Source organism: Triticum dicoccoides, chromosome 3A (assembly GCF_002162155.2).
Source record: "Triticum dicoccoides isolate Atlit2015 ecotype Zavitan chromosome 3A, WEW_v2.0, whole genome shotgun sequence".
Classification (NCBI taxonomy): domain Eukaryota; kingdom Viridiplantae; phylum Streptophyta; class Magnoliopsida; order Poales; family Poaceae; genus Triticum; species Triticum dicoccoides.
This window is the reverse complement of record NC_041384.1, coordinates 149,172,712-149,192,839: the sequence shown is the minus strand read 5'-3', so window position 1 is coordinate 149,192,839 and position 20,128 is coordinate 149,172,712. Positions and strand designations below refer to the sequence as shown.

The 20,128-nt window shown below is 49.5% G+C and overlaps 1 protein-coding gene across 1 annotated transcript; it reads left to right on the top strand.

Moving 5' to 3' along the window:
• Nucleotides 1-17,205: 17,205 nt before the first annotated feature.
• On the top strand, nt 17,206-18,373 carry LOC119272092. Its single transcript, XM_037553679.1, has one exon. The coding sequence runs from the start codon at nt 17,206-17,208 to the stop codon at nt 18,169-18,171; it is 966 nt and encodes a 321-aa protein (XP_037409576.1). The 3' UTR covers nt 18,172-18,373.
• Nucleotides 18,374-20,128: the final 1,755 nt, after the last annotated feature.

Below are 20,128 nucleotides of genomic sequence, written 5' to 3'. Positions count from 1 at the left end.
TAAGGTGAGGGGGGAACGCAAACTAGTATAATCTTCACGATCCAGGGTGCACTTCAAATGAACGTTGATTTGAACACCATCTTTGTCTTGTCGTCTTGCTCTGAGAAATCCTGTCAACATGACAGGGGGGGGGGGGGAAGAAGGAGACTCTAGAAGGGTCGATCTCCTCGAAGATCGAGCAACTCAAGATTAACTTACGGAATGAGACATAGAACCATCTTTCGGGTTGAGACACGAGATACACATCAAGAGGGGTGGAAAGAAACGGATAACGAAGGTTCACTAGGTAGACAATAATTCCACACCTAGGAAGGTGGTAAACGATTGTCAATGTAGCGAGGAGTTGAGTTGCCATGATACCACGACGAAACATCCTGGAGGGGGTGATTCGTAGATTATTACCTTAAGTGGCGAAAAGAATTACCTTTGATATAGAGATCGTTAAGACTCTCTATATCAGCCTAAGGCAAATCACAGCAGTCGATTGGCGGGGTCGGTAGAATGACATACTTGGACTTGGATGATGTGGATTACCTTGTTGAAGACAACGTAATGGATGATTTTGCTTATCACCGGAAATGGAAGAGACCCATGGTAGAATGGCACATTGGCGGTGCAAGCTGGGAACAAAATGCAAATGCTAGGAATGATTCTGGTAACTGGGGAAGAACCCAACAATAGGGAGTGAATTCACTGTTTGAAGAGGTCATAGCATTGCCGAGGAAACTGAGAGTAATCCCAGTTAGAGTCGATGATAACACGTAACGCTTGTGCGTGCTCTCAAGAACTTGAGCATTTCCATATTCATCAAGGTTTTATCAACATCCGTGTCAAGGGTCCGGTAAACAACTACTTCCATGATGAATGGTGATGGAGGATGTAGATGCAAAGAAAGATAACACTTCTCAGATTTCATCTTAGCGAGGCCAAGGAAATAAAAATCTGGATGATCGACCGAGAGACATTTAGCACTCCGCTTCTAATGTTCTCCTTGATGTGCTAGTATAACCCATTCATAGATATGGTTTGATATCTAAAACATCAAGTAAAAGGTCGGACTTCGGGAACACAAAAATCCATAGGGGCAACTAGGGAGTAAATCCTACGAAATCCCTATGGGGGGGGGGTGGCTAACTTCCTCAACAAGATACTATAGTAATAGGTTTACCGGATGGGTGTGTTGGGCACGACATCCACTTTACCGGTTATTGCGCGACCAATATTATAGTTCTTGGGGAAATGTTCCAACCATCATATCTGCCTGAGATTCAGCTCTGGTTGGTGTTAGGATATTCCAGGCTCATCGAGTCTTAGGAAGAAAAATGAAAGTTTGCAACACAAATCGACGAGATGATGTTGCGGGATTCTCGGGAGATGAACTACGATAGCAAGCTCCAAAACATGAGCTGGTTCTGCTACAAACATATGAACACGTTGTCCCAGACAAGCATGACCACGTGGTAGTCTTATAATAAAACACTACCGAGTTCAGGAGGGGGAACCATCAACGAGGGTATCGAAGTTCTTTCATAAGTCCGGATTAGCTCTTATGAAGGAACTCCTTCTCCTTGAACAAATCAATCAGTGGCTTGGTGTGCTAGGGATACATATAGATTGAAGGTTGCAAGTCTTCAAACCACAGCATTCTTCGCACGTGTGCATGACTGATTTGGAATGATTCCAAAGAAAGCAACATTGACTTTCTCGAATCCACGGCGGCAACTTGCATCAGGTGCACATGAATTAAAGGAAGTCACTACCTTCATCCAAACATATGCTTCATGAGCTAGCATGAACAAATGCTTTCAAAAGTTTCCAACACTAGCTTAACGTTCAGCAAAATTATGGAGAAGACAAGGATGTTGTCAATGGGCTCAACAACAATTCATCTAGGTTTCCTTTTAAAAGGAATTCCATAGTTAAGTGAACACGGTGATAGCATTGGTCAGACCCAAAGGATATAATGGTGTATGCTCGAGGGATCAACCACGAGTAAGACAACATTACGAACATCGTTGGTTCCGACTTGATTTGACGATAGCCCACACTCAAATCAAAGGATTGATAAGACAATAGGTCCAGCAACTGATCACAAGGACCAATCGATGAAGATATCATCTTTCTTCAACACACACTACACAAGAATATCCCTTTGAAACGAACTAAGTCAGGCAAGCTTTTATCTTCCAATCCTCCAAGTTGTCGTTTAGCTTAACCAACTAGCTCAGGGATATCTAACACCGATCCTTGGAGAGAAGGTGGTTCACAAGAAACCAACTTGATCACGAACTCATCATAGCGGTCAGGTGACAACCTGGTGATACTTTTGAGAAGATATTCGGAGAATCACGAACCACCGATATCTTACTAAGATCGAGAACAATCTCGCTTTTGAGGGCAAGACGATATAATCAAATGAGTGAGGACTTGACAAGATCCTAACTCATCAATCGAAGGGTGCACCGAAATAAGGACTGGGTAGCACGATCAGTCTTAGAAGGATGATTCGAAAACCAACATACCAAGAATGAAATTATTATCCTTTAACTACCAAGCAACAGAGTTGCTAGCAGTATTGATTTCACACATCACAATTCATTTGTCGGTATTCCGGTTGGATCAACACGAGGGCCGAGGAATGAACAGTGATGGCAAGAAGTGTCACTGTACCAAGAGTTCATGGGATGGTGTGCAATTCCTATAACAATCTCGATATAAAATATGTAATACTCCAAGGTAGAGCAGAACCAAAAGCTGGATTGGCATTTGATCTGCGGAATACAACTACTTTGACCCAATCCTAGATATGGAAGAGGTACTAGAGTTTGTTTCTCCTAGTCATTCCGGAATAGAATGGCTTGACAGACCACAAGAGTCATAGGCATCGATGAACGAACGCACGCATACTCTTGACTATCAATTGATAGACGAGGGTCAGAATGCAACTAAAGAGAACAACTCAAAGGAACATATAACTTTCTGAGTTGTGGATGCATAGATTAGTATGTCGAACCAAGTTCAACATATCTCTTCCGGATAACCCATGCAGAAAGGTAGAACTGGCAGAGTCACGATTTATGAATGGAGAACTCCTCAAGAGTACTCTAATTGTGATTTTTTTTTGATCCAATAAACATCTGCCATAAGTAGTTCATGGTATTTGGAAGAAGAAGATACCACGGACTTCAAGGACTATCGCAAAGGTTACTAATATCCTAAAGGCACTAGCAATTACTATCAACATGAAGTAGGTAGAGTGAATCTCGGGTTCAGAACCCAGGAGTAGAATACCTACTACTAAGTAGCATCACGGGATGCTTCCGAGAAATAAGGCCAGAATCTTCACACTAGGACACAAATCATGGCTAGACCACTAGATGATCCCCTAAGCACTTAGGGTCATAATAATAATTCCAACATATATGTCGAGGCAATAATTACCTCAACACACCGATTAGTGTGGTTAATCTGGCCCATGGGAACATCGGAAACAGAAGGAAGGGATTTGCAAATGCATCGGACTATTTAGAAACCTGGGATGACTCCGACAGCATAACGGCTATAATTGCTCAAAAAGATTTGAGACATTCACAAAATGGTGGCATAACCACTCAGAAGCACGATATCAAGGTTTCGAGATCAACAATTAACATACGGAAGTAGTAGAAACTGAACTCAAGCTTAAATCCAACAATCTTATAAGTCTACGGATTAGTAACACGTGATCCTGATAGAAAGAAGAGAAAGCCTAGTTCTTAATCCCCGTAGAAGAGAAGATGATGACTCAGATCAGAAGGCCATGAGGTATAAGGAGTAAAAAGAGCCTTACGTTCCATCCCACAATCAATTCCCTTATATAACTAAAGAATTTCTAGACTCAACTTCGACCAGTTTGGCTTGGTAATCCTACAGGCAGTCAAGCTCTGATACCAACGCTGTCAGGACCCCGACTCAATGCCACATAGATCTAGCATATAACACTTCATATCACTTTGCGGCCTCACGCACGGTATTCCCACGGGTGTCGCCTTATCTTTACCCGGGACCGTTTGCGCCTTTTGGCACACGTATATGACAGTGTCGCTAGCATCCATATGATAAGGAGCCCGGGCTGACATGGCTAGTCGTAAACCCAAAGTGGCACAAACTTACAGGGACAGGCATCCATGACCCAGCATCGAACGTGTCGGTCATCAGCGAGTGAATCCAGGCTGTAGCACTGGGCTAGCAGGACTCCGGTGAGCCGGGCTGTAGCGGGCTAACAGGACTCCGGTATTCATCGCGTGACATTTCCCCGAAGGGACAGACACAGGAACGAAGAAGGACACATGCCGGCCAGCCTAAGTGTTCCGGAGCAGTAGCAAGCTACCATGGCTCGGTGGAAACACTAGGAGACATTTCCCGGTAAGAGAGGCTACTAAAGATAAACAACTAGATGGTCAGATCCCACACATACCAAGCATTTCAATAGCATACACCCAATATGCTCGATATGTGCAGATACAACATGGCATCACAACATGACTCTACGACTCAAGTAATTTATTCAATAGGCTCCGAGGAGCGAGACATTACAAACATGGGTCTCATGACCCAACAATCAGAGCATACAAGTCAAAGCACAAGCGGAAGCTATCATGTCTGAGTACAGACATCTATAAATGAAAAAGGCTGAGAAGCCTGACTATCGATCAGATCCTGCCGAGGGCACAAGATTGTAGCTGAGGTATCAAGCTAAACGTCGAAGTCCACGTGGAACTATTAGTGAGACTGAAGTCTCTCTGCAAAAACATAAAATAGGCAAACGTGAGTACAAATGTACCCAGCAAGACTTACATCAGAACTAACTACATATGCATCATTTTCAACAAAGGGGTGGTGGGGTTTAACTGCAGCAAGCCAGCTTTGACTCGGTGGCTATCCTAAACTACGACTGCAAGCGACTCTTTTGAGGTGGCGCACACGAGTCCACATATTCACCATATCAATACACCACTATGGCTCCGCTCCCGTCTCCCTACGAGAACGCCTTCCATAGCACTCACGCTTATCTTGCGTATTTTAGAGTATCCACTTTCACTTGTCTATGAACTGATATAAGCAACCCAGAAGTCCTTTACCGCGGACACGGCTATTCGAATAGATGATGTTAACCCTGCAGGGGTGTACTTCTTCATACATGTTTCCACCACTTAGCGTCTGCACACGACATGTGCTCGGCAGACTTCAAGCGAAAGCCGACGTGGGTGTAGACCACGACCTACCTAAACACTCAAGTCTCTAGTCCAGGTTTATCGCCTATTCGGGTTCCATCCATGAGGAGATCCGGCCGGAGTTTCGCTCACAGCCCCAAACGATGTGAACAGGGTTCCCGAGATACCAAACGGGCATCCGGTACACCATGCCACGTACCTACCGCATCACAGCCCACCCCTAGGGTCAGCGCTGTCCACGGCCTCCAGTAAGCTACAAACACCAGAAACTACTTGCAACTCCTGGACAGAGGACTAGGGTGAATAAGAAGTCGAGCGGGGTCATATTTCAGGGCCCAATGTATGGTAGTAGCTGAATCATGGATCACAAACACAGAACTCAGTTCCTGAGGACGGCTGCAATGAGACAACCCACCATGTACTCCTACATGGCCCCTCACCGCTACCTTTACCAAATCGTGTTCACACACTTAGCTCACACACAGTAGGACATGTTCACACGCCTCTGATTCATCCCCGATGAATCAGACCTGACTCAACTCTAAGCAGTAGCAGGCATGACAAACAAGCATGAATGAGTAGGCACAACAGGGCTCAAACAATTCCTACTCATACTAGTGGGTTTCATCTATTTACTGTGGAATGACAGGTCATGCAAAGGATAAAGGGGTTCAGCTACCGCAGCAAGTAACAGATGAATCGTTGTTGTCCTAATGCAGTAAAAGAGAGCAGGAGCGAGAGAGTAGGATTGTATCGGAATGAACAAGGGGGTTTTGCTTGCCTGGCACTTTTGAAGATAACATTGAGTCTTCATCAGTGTCAACGATCACATCATCGGTATCACGTCTATCGAGAGGGGACAATACCGGCAACACAAAAGGGAACACAATCAATGCAATGCACAATATGATGCATGATCATGACATGGCAAAATGAATGTGTTTTGGGCTAATGCAACTAGCAACAGATTAAATGAAGTTGGTTTGAATACAAAATTCAAATTCAAACTCCATATGTGATTATTCAAATGCCATTTAATTGATTTGTGCTAAACAGCAGCTATAAGTTGTTCTAACATGCATGGAAATGGTACAGATGGATTCCTTGAATTTTTCTGATAATTTTTCATATGTAAATTATTTAATTTGGAGTTACGGTTAATTTTCTATGAATTATTGAAGTTTATACAATTTTCTGGAATTTCCTGATTATTAATAAATCCAGTAATTGAATTAATGCGCCAGCCTGACGTCATAGTGACGTCAGCAGGTCAACGGGCTGGTCCGGGTCAAACCTGACGTGTGGGACCCACACGTCAGTGACACAGGGCTAGTTAGTGTCAATGGCAGGTGGGGCCGGGTCAAAGGCCACGTCATCAAGTCAACTCTGTCATGTGGGGCCAGTCAACGTGTGACGTGGCCAGGTCAAACTGACCTGTGGGCCCGTGGGGGTTAGTTTAACACTTAACAGAAAATAATAAATATTAACTAAGGCGTGGGGCCCATACGTCAGTGGCTCTGGGGAGGTTAGCTGGGTCATTAGTGGTTAACTAGACCGGGGTTAGGCCGACGGCTCGTCGCCGGCGAGGTCAGTGGCGGCGGAGCGCGTCGGGTTTCGCCCACAGGCGACCATTTGGACGGCGGATTGGTCCTACGCGTAGCTGGGGGTCGCGCGCGTCTGGTAGTGCAAGTGGGAGGAGCTGGGGTGGCCGGAGCTGCCGGCGGCGAGCTCTTTTGCGGCTGCCGGAGCTTGGGCAATCTCGGGGTGGCGTTACAGAGCACGGGAGGAGGCGTTGTGGGTGTCTACGGTTTCATGCGATCGTGCTGATCACGATGGTGGGCTCGGGAACGAGCTGCGGTGGCTGTGGCCACGGCCACGCCATGGCCGGCGGCGAGAAGCTCTCGGCCGCGGTGGGAGATGGGGCTAGGGGGCGAGAACGGAGGGGGCGAGCACAGGAGAGGCAGCGGAGGCTCACAGCGGATCCATTCGAGGCGGAGACGAGGCCGGGGATGGTCCGGAGCCGGCGAATCGAACGGCGGCGAGTTCCGGTGGCCGAGGAGGGGAACGGCGACGTGGGCGGCGATGCAGGGCTCCCGGCGTCACGTGAGTTGGTGGGGACGAAGAGGAAGGCGCGGCGGTTCCTCTGGAAGCATCGCCGAGGCGAGGGGTGGACACTGGCCGCGGTGGAGCTCTTCGGTGCTCTCGGGTGCTCGTGGTCGATCGTGAGAGAGAGAGCAGAGGGGATAGGGACGGAGGGAGAGATACGGGAGAGTGAGAGAGTTCGTGGGGGCCGCGTGGCGTCTCCAGGGAGTAGTGGAGGCAAGCAGGGAGGCAGGAGGTGGCCGAAGCAGGGAGGAGGTGGCCGGGGCGCGTGGCCGCGCGCGCCGGGCGCGTGCCCGTCCTCCTGGCAGAGGAGGAAGGCGACAGGGGAGGGAGGCGGCGGTGGGCTGGGCCGGCTGGGGGGGAAACTGGGCCGGCTGGTGGGCTGCACGGGTGGGCACCAGGTAAGTCCTTCTCTGTCTCTCTTTTATTTCTATTTCAGTTCTGTTTTCTATTATTCTGTAAATTTAGGGCTTTATTAAAAAATACTCAGACACTTCCAAAAATCATGAAACTAATCATGGCTACTGTTTAGAATATATCCAACAGTAAACATTTTAGTTTATGATTATTTGAGCATTTGAAATATTTAATAGCATTTAAATGCCCAAATGCAAATACTATATAATTTAATTCAAAAATCCAGGAATAGCCTATAAATATGTTCATCATTCTTGGAAGAGGTTTTCACCTTTAACAGAAATTATGAACATTTCCAAAGGGCATTCTGGGTTATTGAAAATATTTTTTTTATTGAACCTAGTTAAATTTCATTTGGTGCTAGGGTTTCAACAATCCCCATTTCAAATTTCTTTGGAATTTAAACATGATGGCATGATGAACAAGCAAAGTCAAGCAAGGGCTGAACTGGGGCTGTGACATTCTTGCCTGTGTTGCAAGGTATGAAATTGAGCTCAGCTCAATGTCCGACCACGGCAGAAGATATAGAAGAGATGAGCATCATCCCCTATGCCTCAGCCATAGGTTCTATTATGTATGCCATGCTGTGTACCAGACCTGATGTAAACCTTGCCGTAAGTTTGGTAGGAAGGTACCAAAGTAATCCCGGCAAGGAACACTGGACAACGGTCAAGAATATCCTGAAGTACCTGAAAAGGACTAAGGAAATGTTTCTCGTTTATGGAGGTGACGAAGAGCTCGTCGTAAAGGGTTACGTCAGCTAGCTTCGACACAGATCTGGATGACTCTAAGTCACAAACCGGATACGTGTATATTTTGAATGGTGGGGCAGTAAGCTGGTGCAGTTGCAAGCAAAGCGGCGTGGCGGGATCTACATGTGAAGCGGAGTACATGGCAGCCTCGGAGGCAGCACATGAAGCAATATGGGTGAAGGAGTTCATCACCGACCTAGGAGTCATACCCAATGCGTCGGGGCCGATCAAGCTCTTCTGTGACAACACTGGAGCTATTGCACTTGCCAAGGAGCCCAGGTTTCACAAGAAGACAAGGCACATCAAGCGTCGCTTCAACTCCATTCGTGAAAATGTTCAAGATGGAGACATAGAGATTTGTAAAGTACATACGGACCTGAATGTAGCAGATCCGTTGACTAAACCTCTCCCTAGAGCAAAACATGATCAACACCAGAATTCCATGGGTGTTCGATTCATCACAATGTAACTAGATTATTGACTCTAGTGCAAGTGGGAGACTGTTGGAAATATGCCCTAGAGGCAATAATAAAAGCATTATTATTATATTTCCTCGTTCATGATAATTGTCTTTATTCATGCTATAATTGTGTTATCCGGAAATCGTAATACATGTGTGAATAACAGACACCAACCTGTCCCTAGTGAGCCTCTAGTTGACTAGCTCGTTGATCAACAGATAGTCATGGTTTCCTGACTATGGACACTGGATGTCATTGATAACGAGATCACATCATTGGGAGAATGATGTGATGGACAAGACCCAATCCTAAACATAGCACAAGATCGTATAGTTCGTTTGCTAGAGTTTTCCAATGTCAAAGTATCTTTTCCTTAGACCATGAGATCGTGTAACTCCCGGATACCGTAGGAGTGCTTTGGGTGTGCCAAACGTCACAACGTAACTGGGTGACTATAAAGGTAGACTACGGGTATCTCCGAAAGTGTCTGTTGGGTGACATGGATCAAGACTGGGATTTGTCACTCCGTATGACGGAGAGGTATCACTGGGCCCACTCGGTAATGCATCATCATAATGAGCTCAGAGTGACCAAGTGTCTGGTCACGGGATCATGCATTACGGTACGAGTAAAGTGACTTGCCGGTAATGAGATTGAACGAGGTATTGGGATACCGACGATCGAATCTCGGGCAAGTAACATATCGATAGACAAAGGGAATAGCGTACGGGGTTGATTGAATCCTCGACATCGTGGTTCATCCGATGAGATCATCGTGGAGCATGTGGGAGCCAACATGGGTATCCAGATCCCGCTGTTGGTTATTGACCGGAGAGTCGTCTCGGTCATGTCTGCTTGTCTCCCGAACCCGTAGGGTCTACACACTTAAGGTTCGGTTACGCTAGGGTTGTAGGGATATGTATATGCAGTAACCAGAATGTTGTTAGGAGTCCCGGATGAGATCCCGGACGTCAGGAGGAGTTCCGGAATGGTCCGGAGGTAAAGATTTATATATGGGAAGTCCTGTTTCGGGCATCGGGACAAGTTTCGGGGTTATCGGTATTGTACCGGGACCACCGGAAGGGTCCCGGGGGTCCACCGGGTGGGTCCACCTGCCCCGGGGGGCCACATGGGCTGTAAGGGGGTGCTCCTTGGCCTAATGGGCCAAGGGCACCAGCCCCACATAGGCCCATGCGCCTAGGGTTTAAGGGGACAAGAGTCCTAGGAGGGTAAGGCACCTCCTAGGTGCCTTGGGGGGAGGGAAACCTCCCCTTGGCCGCCGGCCATAGGAGATTGGATCTCCTAGGCTGCGCACCCCCCCCCCTTAGCACCCCTATATATAGTGGGGGAGAGGAGGGACTTCATACCTGAACGCCCTGGCCTTTGGTTGCCTCCTTCTCCCTCCTCAACACCTCCTCCACCTCCATAGTGCTTAGCGAAGCTCTGCCGGAGTACTGCAGCTCCATCAACACCACGCCGTCGTGCTGCTGCTGGTGCCATCTCCCTCAACCTCTCCTCCCTCCCTTGCTGGATCAAGAAGAGGAGACGTGGTTGTTCCGTACGTGTGTTGAACGCGGAGGTGCCGTCCGTTCGGCGCTGGTCATCGGTGATTTGGATCACGTCGAGTACGACTACATCATCACCGTTCTTTTGAACGCTTCCGTGCGCGATCTACAAAGGTATGTAGATGCATCTGATCACTCGTTGCTAGATGAACTCCTAGATGATCTTGGTGAAACGAGTAGGAAAATTTTTGTTTTCTGCAACGTTCTCCAACATCTTCCTGTGAGGCGCTTTCTGGTAGCAAGCGGCACCGCGAGGACTCCCCCACCTCCACGGTGGATCTGGAGCTAGAGGCCTCGCTCCGCTCCAAGCTGGAGTCGGAGCAGGCGGCGCGCGAGTAGGCGGCTCGTGGCCGCGACGCCTGGGCTTCAGGTCCGGAGCGGGTGCAGCGCTCGGAGAGGGATGAGGTGACTGGATCTGGTCCACAGGGCTCTGGATCTGGTCCTTCTCCCTTTCCGGTGCTGGATCCGTGGGAGGCGGCGGTGGCCTCCGGCGGTGGGGTATCTTCGTCCTCGGCTTCCCTTCCTACTCAGGGTGCGGGGCGGGGCTCGTCTGCCCCGTGTCGGCCCCTACCTCCCCCGCCTCCTCGCGCGTTTGGGGCTGGATCTGGTTTTCGTCCGCCGCCTCGCTCCTTCACGGGGCCGGCGCGTCGGCCACCTGGTCCGGCCTCGAGGGCGCCCCTCCCTCCGGGCATGGGGGATGGGATCCTTCCTCCTCCTCCGGCGCATCAGCAACCCCGCCCCTCCCCTTCCTCCCACAACAACCCTTCGGCGCTCACCTGTTTTGCCTGCCACAGACCGGGGCACTTCCAGTCTCGCTGCACCAACCCCCCATTCTGCTTGATTTGCCGTTCTGATGGTCACCTCACAGTCAACTGCATGGATAGGCAGAAGCCTCCCGCGGTCTTCTAGTTTGGTATGGGCCTCCCTGGTTGCTCTTTCTTCGCCTTTGATGGTGACCTGCCTATTCGGGAGGTGGCACCTGCGCTGTCCAATGCGGCGATTGTCTCTGTCAAGGACCAAAAGATCTCGCCCCAAACTCTTCTGGAATTGCTCCGCATTTGGGATGTGGCTGGTTGGGACTGGCAAGTTGTGCAGCTATCGGACTTTGACTTCTCTGTGGTGTTCCCCTCCAAAGAATGCATGCGTATGATCGCTTCCTGCACCAGTTTCACCTTGCCCCTTAAGCGGCTTCATACAATGGTACTGCGGTTGGCCCTCTCTCTCAAGTGTGGGTGTTGATCGATGATCTGCCGGCTGGCCTGCGCTCGTCTGCTTTTCTCATGTCCTTTGGGGTTCTGATTGGGAAACCCATTGAGGTGGATGAGGAGTCTCTGAACAAGGTTGGTCCTGCTAGGATGAAGGTTTGGTGCGTTGACCCTGAACGGGTGCATAGTTTCATTGATGTTTTCCCATCTCCCAATGGCATCAGACTGCGGGTGCGGGTGGAGGGGGCGGCGGCGGCTTTCCAAGCTCCACCCCCCTCCGTCTGTTAATCCTTCGGATAAGCATGATAAGCATGACAAGGAAGGGGATGGTTCCTTTGGTGGCCCTAATCAGAGCTTTGGGTCTAATCTCCGCTTCACTCAATCCGAATGGGATGGACTGGCAGACTCAGAACGGGAGTTGTTTCAATCTCAAGCGCCTGATGGTGATGCCCCTCGTGATGACTTGGTGATCCCCCCTGCTGCTCAGAATGCTCCTACTACTGCCGCGGATCTACCAAAGGCTCCGCCTTGCTCGACCACTCCTATGTCTGGTGCTTGCTCCAATCTTCCTGCTCGCCCTCTCTCCCCCACCCGCTCGGGAATTGAAGATCTTCCCGTCTCTCCTGCTCGTGATATGATGGAATCCCAGCCCCCCTCGAAGAAGAAATCCTTAGTGCGCAAGTACTCGGCTAAGAGCCGGAACTCGTCGGGCTCGAAGCAATCAATGACGGGGATTTGTCGGCGTCTTGATCAAGATCTGGGCTCCATGTCCCGCTCAGGCCCCCATGTTGGCTCTCCTGCTGTGCGGTCGCCTGCCATCCGTTCCCCGGTGTCCACGGCCCGTAAAGGTAGACGGGTGGCGCACTCTGGTGGTTCTATCCTGGAACGGGCGGAGAAGCGGGTTACGGCGAAGGACCTCCCTCCCCCAGGTACCTCCCCATCCTCATTTGCCGCTGTTTCTCCGGTTCGGGTGGTTTTATCATTGATGTCTGATGATCATCTTTTAAACATTATGTCGGATGTGGGTGTGGTGGTCAATTCTTCTGTTGGTTCTCCTAGTTCGCTTCTTGCCATTATTCGGGCTAATGAATTGGCTTAGGCAGCCATTGCGAAAGCCAAAGCGGCTGTTGCCTCGCGGGTCGCGGATGCTGGCTGTGCTGCGGGGGAGGCTTCGGGTGCTGGTAGTGGCCAGCCCCCTTCCTGTCCTGCCAAGAGGGGCGCTAATAAACGTTCTAAATCCTGCATGGCCCCCTGCAAGTCGAGTCTCCGTATCAAGAACCTGTCGTATAAATGAGGGCTTTATTCTGGAATATAAGGGGTTTCGGTGCTAGGGGGCGCCATGACCAACTTAAAGATTTGGTTCGTTCTAACTCTATTGATTTTGTGGGGCTGGTTGAAACTTTTAAGGATTCCTTCTCCCCTAGTGAGCTCTCTGCTATCGTGGGTATGGATATATTTCATTGGCAATTCTTACCTGCTTCGGGACACTCTGGCGGGATTTTGATTGGCTCTAATAAGGATATTTTTGATTTCGTTGCTTTTGATCATGGGTTTTTTTGGGCTAGTGTTGTTCTGTCTCACAAATCTATGAATACCCTCTGTGAGTACATCGTTGTTTATGGGCCTGTGGACCACTCTCTGTCGAACCTTTTCCTTAATGAACTCTCAACCAAGATTGAGTCTTGTACTTTACCGATGGTTATTGGGGGAGACTTTAACTTGCTGCGTTGCCCTCTTGACAAGAATAATAATAATTTCTCTTGGTCTTTAGCCAATGCTTTTAATGACTCCATTAGTGCTAACGCCATTCGTGAGCTTCCTCGGGGGGGAGCTCGCTTTACTTGGTCTAATCATCAGGCTAACCCTATTACATCCGTGCTGGATCGTGTTTTCCTTGGTCCCAGGTGGGATGCCCTGTTCCCTAGGTCTTATCTTCTCGCTAAATGCATTGTCGGGTCTGATCATACCCCCTTGATTCTTGACGATGGTTCCATCTGCAATAGACCTCCGGCTAGATTTTAGTTTGATGCTTCTTGGCTGTCGGTTGACGGCTTTGTCAATATGGTCGCTGCGAAGATTCCCCACTCCCTTTCCTCCAACCTCCGCTCCTTTGGCCCTCTGGATGACTGGCATTCTTGCTCCTATTCCCTTCGCAAATTTCTTAGAGGGTGGTCGCGTAACCGTGCGGCGGAGGATCGACGCTCCAAAGCGTTTCTTGAAAATCAGATCCTGGAGCTGGATCGTACTGCTGACTCTATTGGGCTCTCTAACGATGGATGGGCCGTTCGTTATAATCTGGAGGCTGCACTTTTGCAGCTGCACCATCAGGCTGAGATTTACTGGCGCCAGAGGGGCACTCTTAATTGGACACTCAAAGGGGACGCTCCTACTGCATATTTTTTTGCGATTGCGAACGGTAGGCGTAGGCGCTGTGACATTAACAGTTTGATGATTAATGGTCTGCGCTCCTCTGATCAGTCGGTGATTCTAGCTCATGTAGTGGATTTCTTCTCGTCTTTGTTAGGGGCTAAACCTCAATCGGGCTTGTCCATTTCCCCCCACCTTTGGAGTTCTGGTCTTAAAATTTCCCCCGAGGAGAATGCCTCCTTGATGATCCCGCTCTCTGATCAGTAAATCTGGGACGTGGTTAATTCTGCTAACCCCAATGCAGCATCTAGGCCAGATGGCTTTTCCACTCCTTTCTTTCGGAGATTTTGGCCCCAGTTGAAACAGTTGGTGTGTAGCGTTATTCAGGGTTTCTGTCTTGGGACTGTCGATATCTCTTGTCTGAATTACGCTGTAATATCCCTGATTCCAAAGGTCAAGGGTGCTGATGTTATTTCCCAATTTCAGCCTATAGCGTTGATTAACAACTTTGCCAAATTCCCTTCCAAAGGCTTTGCGAATCGGCTGTCCCCGGTTGCGCATAGAGTTATTAGCCCCTTTCAATCTGCTTTTATCAAAGGGCGATTCATTCTAGATGGCATTCTTTCCCTTCATGAGATTGTTCACGACCTTCACGCGCGGAAAGCTAAAGCGGTTATTCTTAAGTTAGACTTTGAAAAAGCGTATGACTCGGTCAGTTGGCCTTTCCTCAAGCAGGTCCTTCTTGCCAAAGGGTTCGACGGTGCTTATGTCCATCGTATCATGCAGTTGGTCTCGGGTGGCCATACTGCTGTTGCTGTGAATGGCGTTATTAGTAACTTCTTTGCGAATGGCAGGGGCCTTCGCCAAGGGGATCCAGCCTCCCCGGTTCTCTTTAACTTTGTGGCCGACGCCTTCTCTTGCATGCTCTCCAAGGCGGCCCATTGTGGGCACATTACCCCCGTGATCTCCCATCTTCTGCCGGAAGGTGTCTCCCATCTGCAATACGCTGATGATACAATCATATTGGTGGAGTTGGATAATGCCTGTATTGCCAATCTTAAATTCATCTTGCTGTGTTTCGAAGCTGTTTCGGGTCTGAAGATCAATTTCGGCAAGAGTGAGGTTCTGGTGACGGGTGTGGACGGGGCGGAAGCCTTGCGAGTTGCCAAGCTCCTTAATTGCGCTTTAGGTTCTTTCCCTTTCAAGTATTTAGGACTTCCTATCTCTCCTGGTATCCTTCATGCGAAGGACTTCGCTCCGGTGGTTGCTAAAGTAGGAAACAGGGTGCTCCCGTGGAGGGGTAGATATAATACCAATGCAGGCAAAGTGGCTTTAATCAATTCTTGCCTGTCTTCTCTCCCTATGTTTCTTATGGGCTTCTATCTTCTCACGAATGGCGTGCATTCTGGCTTCGACAAACATAGGGGTGGCTTCTACTGGAATTCAGCTGATAACAAAAGAAAATATAGGCTGGTTAAGTGGCAACTGATGTGTAGGCCTAAAAACCTTGGGGGGTTAGGCATTATTAACACTCGGGTGATGAACATGTGTTTGCTCATCAAGTGGTGGTGGAAAATTATGACTGTGGGGGCCGGGTCGCTGTGGTTTTCGATTCTTAAGGCCAAATATTTCCCCCACTCCGATCCTATGTTTGCTCCCGCGCGGCGTGGTTCTCAGTTCTGGAAAGCTCTTGTTAAAGTTAGGCCGATTTTTTTGGAGCATGTCAAGTTTTCTGTGGGGAATGGGTCTGCTGTTCGTTTTTGGTTGGATTGGTGGTCTGGGGATGCCCCACTTGCCGTGAGCTTTCCGATTTTGTTTTCTTATTGTCCCAATCCGCAGATCTCCATCGCGGAGCTGGCTGCTAATAATTGGGATTTGGCTTTCCGTCGGGCTCTGTCTCCTGAAGAGTTGGAAGATTGGCAAAGCCTCTCTGCCCTCTTCCCCGTGCTCTCGGAGTCGGCTGACTCGGTGTTTTGGCCACTTTCGGCCTCTGGTAAATTTTCTGTTAAGTCGTTGTATTCTAGACTCATTGGTGGTACCCCCTCGGCTAGATTCTCTTGTGTCTGGAAATCAAGGGTTCCTCCGAAAATTAAGATTTTTCTCTGGCAGGCCTTTCGTGGTCGCCTCCCTACTGCTGATCAGATCAAAAAACGCAATGGGCCGGGCTCTGAATTCTGTAACCTGTGTGGGGCCTTGGAAAATTCCGACCACATCTTTTTCAACTGTGTACTTGCCAAATTAGTTTGGTCTTGCGTCAGATCTTGGCTTCGGGTTTCTTGGAATCCCTCCTCTTTTTCTGATATTAGAACTCTAGCTAAAACTTTGGTCGGGGTCACCAAGAGGGTAATTTGGGTTGGCTTGGGAGCCTTTTGCTGGGCCTTATGGAATATTAGAAACAAATTTACTATTGAGCTTACCTTCCCATCTAAACCTGCTGATGTTCTATTCAAATCATGTATATTCTTGCAGCAGTGGAGATCATTGACTAAGGAGCTTGATCGGGACGCCCTGGACCTGCTCATCAACAAAATTCGGGCTTCGACTTCTCAGATATCCGGGACGAACCCTGCCGTATAATTTGGTGCTGTTGTTTGCGGACATTTGGTCTTTCTCCTCCCCGGCCTGCGCGCTGTGTATGGCAGTTGCCTATATCATGCTTGCTTAGGTTTCTCTTAAACTCCTCTGTGTGGTTATGATTTCCTGTGAAGCTGTGGTATCCGTGACGCTGCCTGGTGGCTTTATCTATAAAGTCGGGCCTTGGCCTTTTCTCTAAAAAAACCGGTCAACAGGGAGGGGAGGGTTGAATCCTGACCGGTTTTGAGACTTGGGGGTTGTAATTTAGACGGTATTAAAGTTCAAGATTATAAATTAAATTAGGGCAAGAATTCAGGGTTGAAATATGCACTTCTCCCTTTCCTAACACGCGAGAAATAGAAACAAGCTCCAACGGCTGAGCATGTGACTGAGACTTTTTTTTGAGAGAGAGACTGAGACTTGGCAAAGCCGTTTCTTCAACCGAACCACCTGGGTCCATTCTGCGTGATTTATCCTCCAGGGCGAAATTAGCGCACCCATTTACGACCGAGCCTTTTCACCTCTGCTAGGGTAAGGTCCAGGTGGCCATGGAGGACGGCCGCCGCCGCCGCCGCCGCCGCAAGAGTGCCCAGAGGGAAACCGCGCCGGCAACCAAGATCGATGCCCTCACGGACGATTTTCTCGAGCTCGTGTTCCTGCGCCTCCCCTTGCATCGCCACCTCGTCTACGCAGCGTGCACGTGCCGGCGCTGGCGCCGCGTGATCGCGGGCGACGTCGGACGCTTCCTTCTCCGGTTCATCTCGCTCCGCGGCCTGTCGCCCGCCCACTTCTCCGGCCACTACCGCGTCGACGAGCGCCACCGGCACCCGCGTCCGCCCGGCGGCAACCCCGTCTTCGTCCCCTCCTCCTCGCGGTGGGTGGCCGCCGCCGTCGCGCGGAACCTCGCGCTCGACTTCCTCCCGCCGCCGGGACTGGCGGGCCGCTGCTGGGAGCTCGCCGACTTCTCGGACGGTCTCCTGCTCTTGCTGCTCCTGGACAAGGAGACAACATGGTCGCCGGCGTATGCCCTGGTCGTCTGCGATCCCCTGACGGGGAGCTACAGCACCGTCCCGCTCTCGGCGTGGTTCCAGGGCTGCGGTTGCCTGGGCGCCTTCCTCCTCCACGGCGAGGACGCGGGCGCGCGCATCAGCCTGTCCAACTTCAGGGTGACGTGCGCGGTCTATCGCCCTGGGGACGGCGTCGCCAGGGCCTGCGCGTTCTCGTCCGCCGGCGGCGGCCGCTGGACCTCCGGCGCCGCTCGTAGCAGCATGGCAGTCTACGGCGACCAGTTCGAGAGCGGCAGGGGTCTGGGCCCCTTCCACTTCGCAGGGAGCACCTACGGGTTCGCCTACTGGACGGTGGGAGACGGCATCCTTCTCGCTCTGGACAAGAAGGCCGCCGAGTTCTCCTCCTCCGTCGGGCTCGACAAGACGAAGTACGCCGCGCTCGAGGACAAGCGGCACACCGCCGAGTACGCCTACCAGAGCCCGTGGTTCCGAGCATGCTTATCCTAGCTGCCACGCCGTCGTTCAGGGTTCTGAATAATTCCTTAATTTGCCGTTTGTTGTGATGATCCTAGAGCATCATAGAGTATGTGTTTGTGTGAGCTTCTCGATGACCGCTTGTAGGCAAAGTGGCAAACACTTTTAGATGTTCTATTGCCGTGCATTCATAGTTTGTTTATTTACAACTTCAGTTCGTTGGATTGTTTGGTTATTGTTCTGGGCATGAATCTCGCCTTCAGTTTACTTTCATAAAGGTGAAATTGTTTGTTTTGGAGAAGGTCTTCTTCACAAAATTGTCTAGCTTAAACATAGGAAAAATTATGATTGTTCCACTATCCAGCTCCGAAATGTGAAGGTTGCAACAAAATTTTCCAAAATTTTAGTGCCCCACCAAACCGTGCGAAGAAATTGAGCATGGGCCAGTGAAGTGAAAGACGTTAGCGCTTGTTGTCATCTACTCAGCCCTCTAAGCCATCTCCTTTGACGCCGTTCTTCGCTGAGGGGCCCACCATTTGGCCACGTAGTCAACAATGAATAGTAAGCCCAGTAACGGCATTGCTGAGCAGCAAATTTGCTCCTGCACACCATTTGGCCACGTAGTCAACAATGAATAGTAAGCCCAGTAACGACATTGCTGAGCAGCAAATTTGCTCCTGCATGGCTGCATTCGTTCTCGGACAGAGGATCAGTTTACGGACATGAATACGGAAACAGGGCCGGCCCTGAGGGGGGGGCAGGGGGGCCGGCCGCCCCGGGCCCCCGAAATCCAGGGGCCCCCTCCCGGCCTGTGCGTAGGTAGGCAAAGGCCCAAGCCACATGCAGACGGGAACGACGCAGCGTTGTCCTCGTTTTCCTTCTTCCAGCCCATGGTGTATATGCTTCTACATTAGAACAGGCATGCATGAGGCACGAATCAATCAGGAAACCCTAAAAACCGAATCAATCAGGATCCATCAGCTTGGAGACACAACCAGGGAGCTTTGATCAAGGATGAGGTCCAGTCGTCCAGATTGCAATGAATATGGCTGCACACGGGGTGGGGCGTCTGCGCACCGTCGCTGGATGTCACCTATGGATGTGGGCGGTTGCCGGCCGGCCGGCCGATGTATATTCCACAAGTATCGTTAACCATTATGTTTCTGCAGTTTGATACTTTGTTCTTGTGGTCTAAATCTCAAAGAGATCAAGAACGAAAGTGATGTTTTGGATAATGATTCTGACGACTAATTTTCAGATGAACTATGCAATGACGGAATAAATTGGAAAATTAGGTCCTGATTTATTAAGTTTTAGACGAACTATCACAATACTTCTGCTTTGATTTTTGAAGATATGAAAGAATATTTTTCATATCATTCATATTGATTTTTTCATGATTCTAAAGTAAGTTTTCAGGTATTGTTATTTATAATATCAATCCTACAATTAGTTCGTCTAAGGACTACTGTGCACACCTTTACTTCCTCCATAGGTCATCATATAAAATTTTGGGTTACTCGTGAGTGAACCTGGGCATCCTCCGGGACGCCTAGTCCGGGCCGGGCTATGCAAAGCCCGACCTCAAAATCCTAAGCTTGAGCCCAGCCCGACCTAGCCCAAATGTCGGGCTTTCAAGCACCTTTTTTATAAAATAATGAACTTTGGGATATTTAAATGATATATTATACCGATATTTCTAATAAAATAATGATATATGCCATGTTCGGGCTTTTAGGCCGGGCTTCGGGCAGAAAAGCTGAGCCCGAGCCTGGCCTGGTTGTCGAGCTTTCGGGCCGGGCTGTCCACTCCCGGGTTTACTCGCGAGATCGTAGTGACACAAAATCCAAAGTGTTTAGAAAACTGAATATTATTGTTATGATGATCCAAAAGGGGGCCTCGAGTTTTAGTTTCGCCCCGGGCCCCTAAATTCTCAGGACCGGCCCTGTACGGAAACCGGCCATCCAATGCTACCGTGTACAATTCAAAA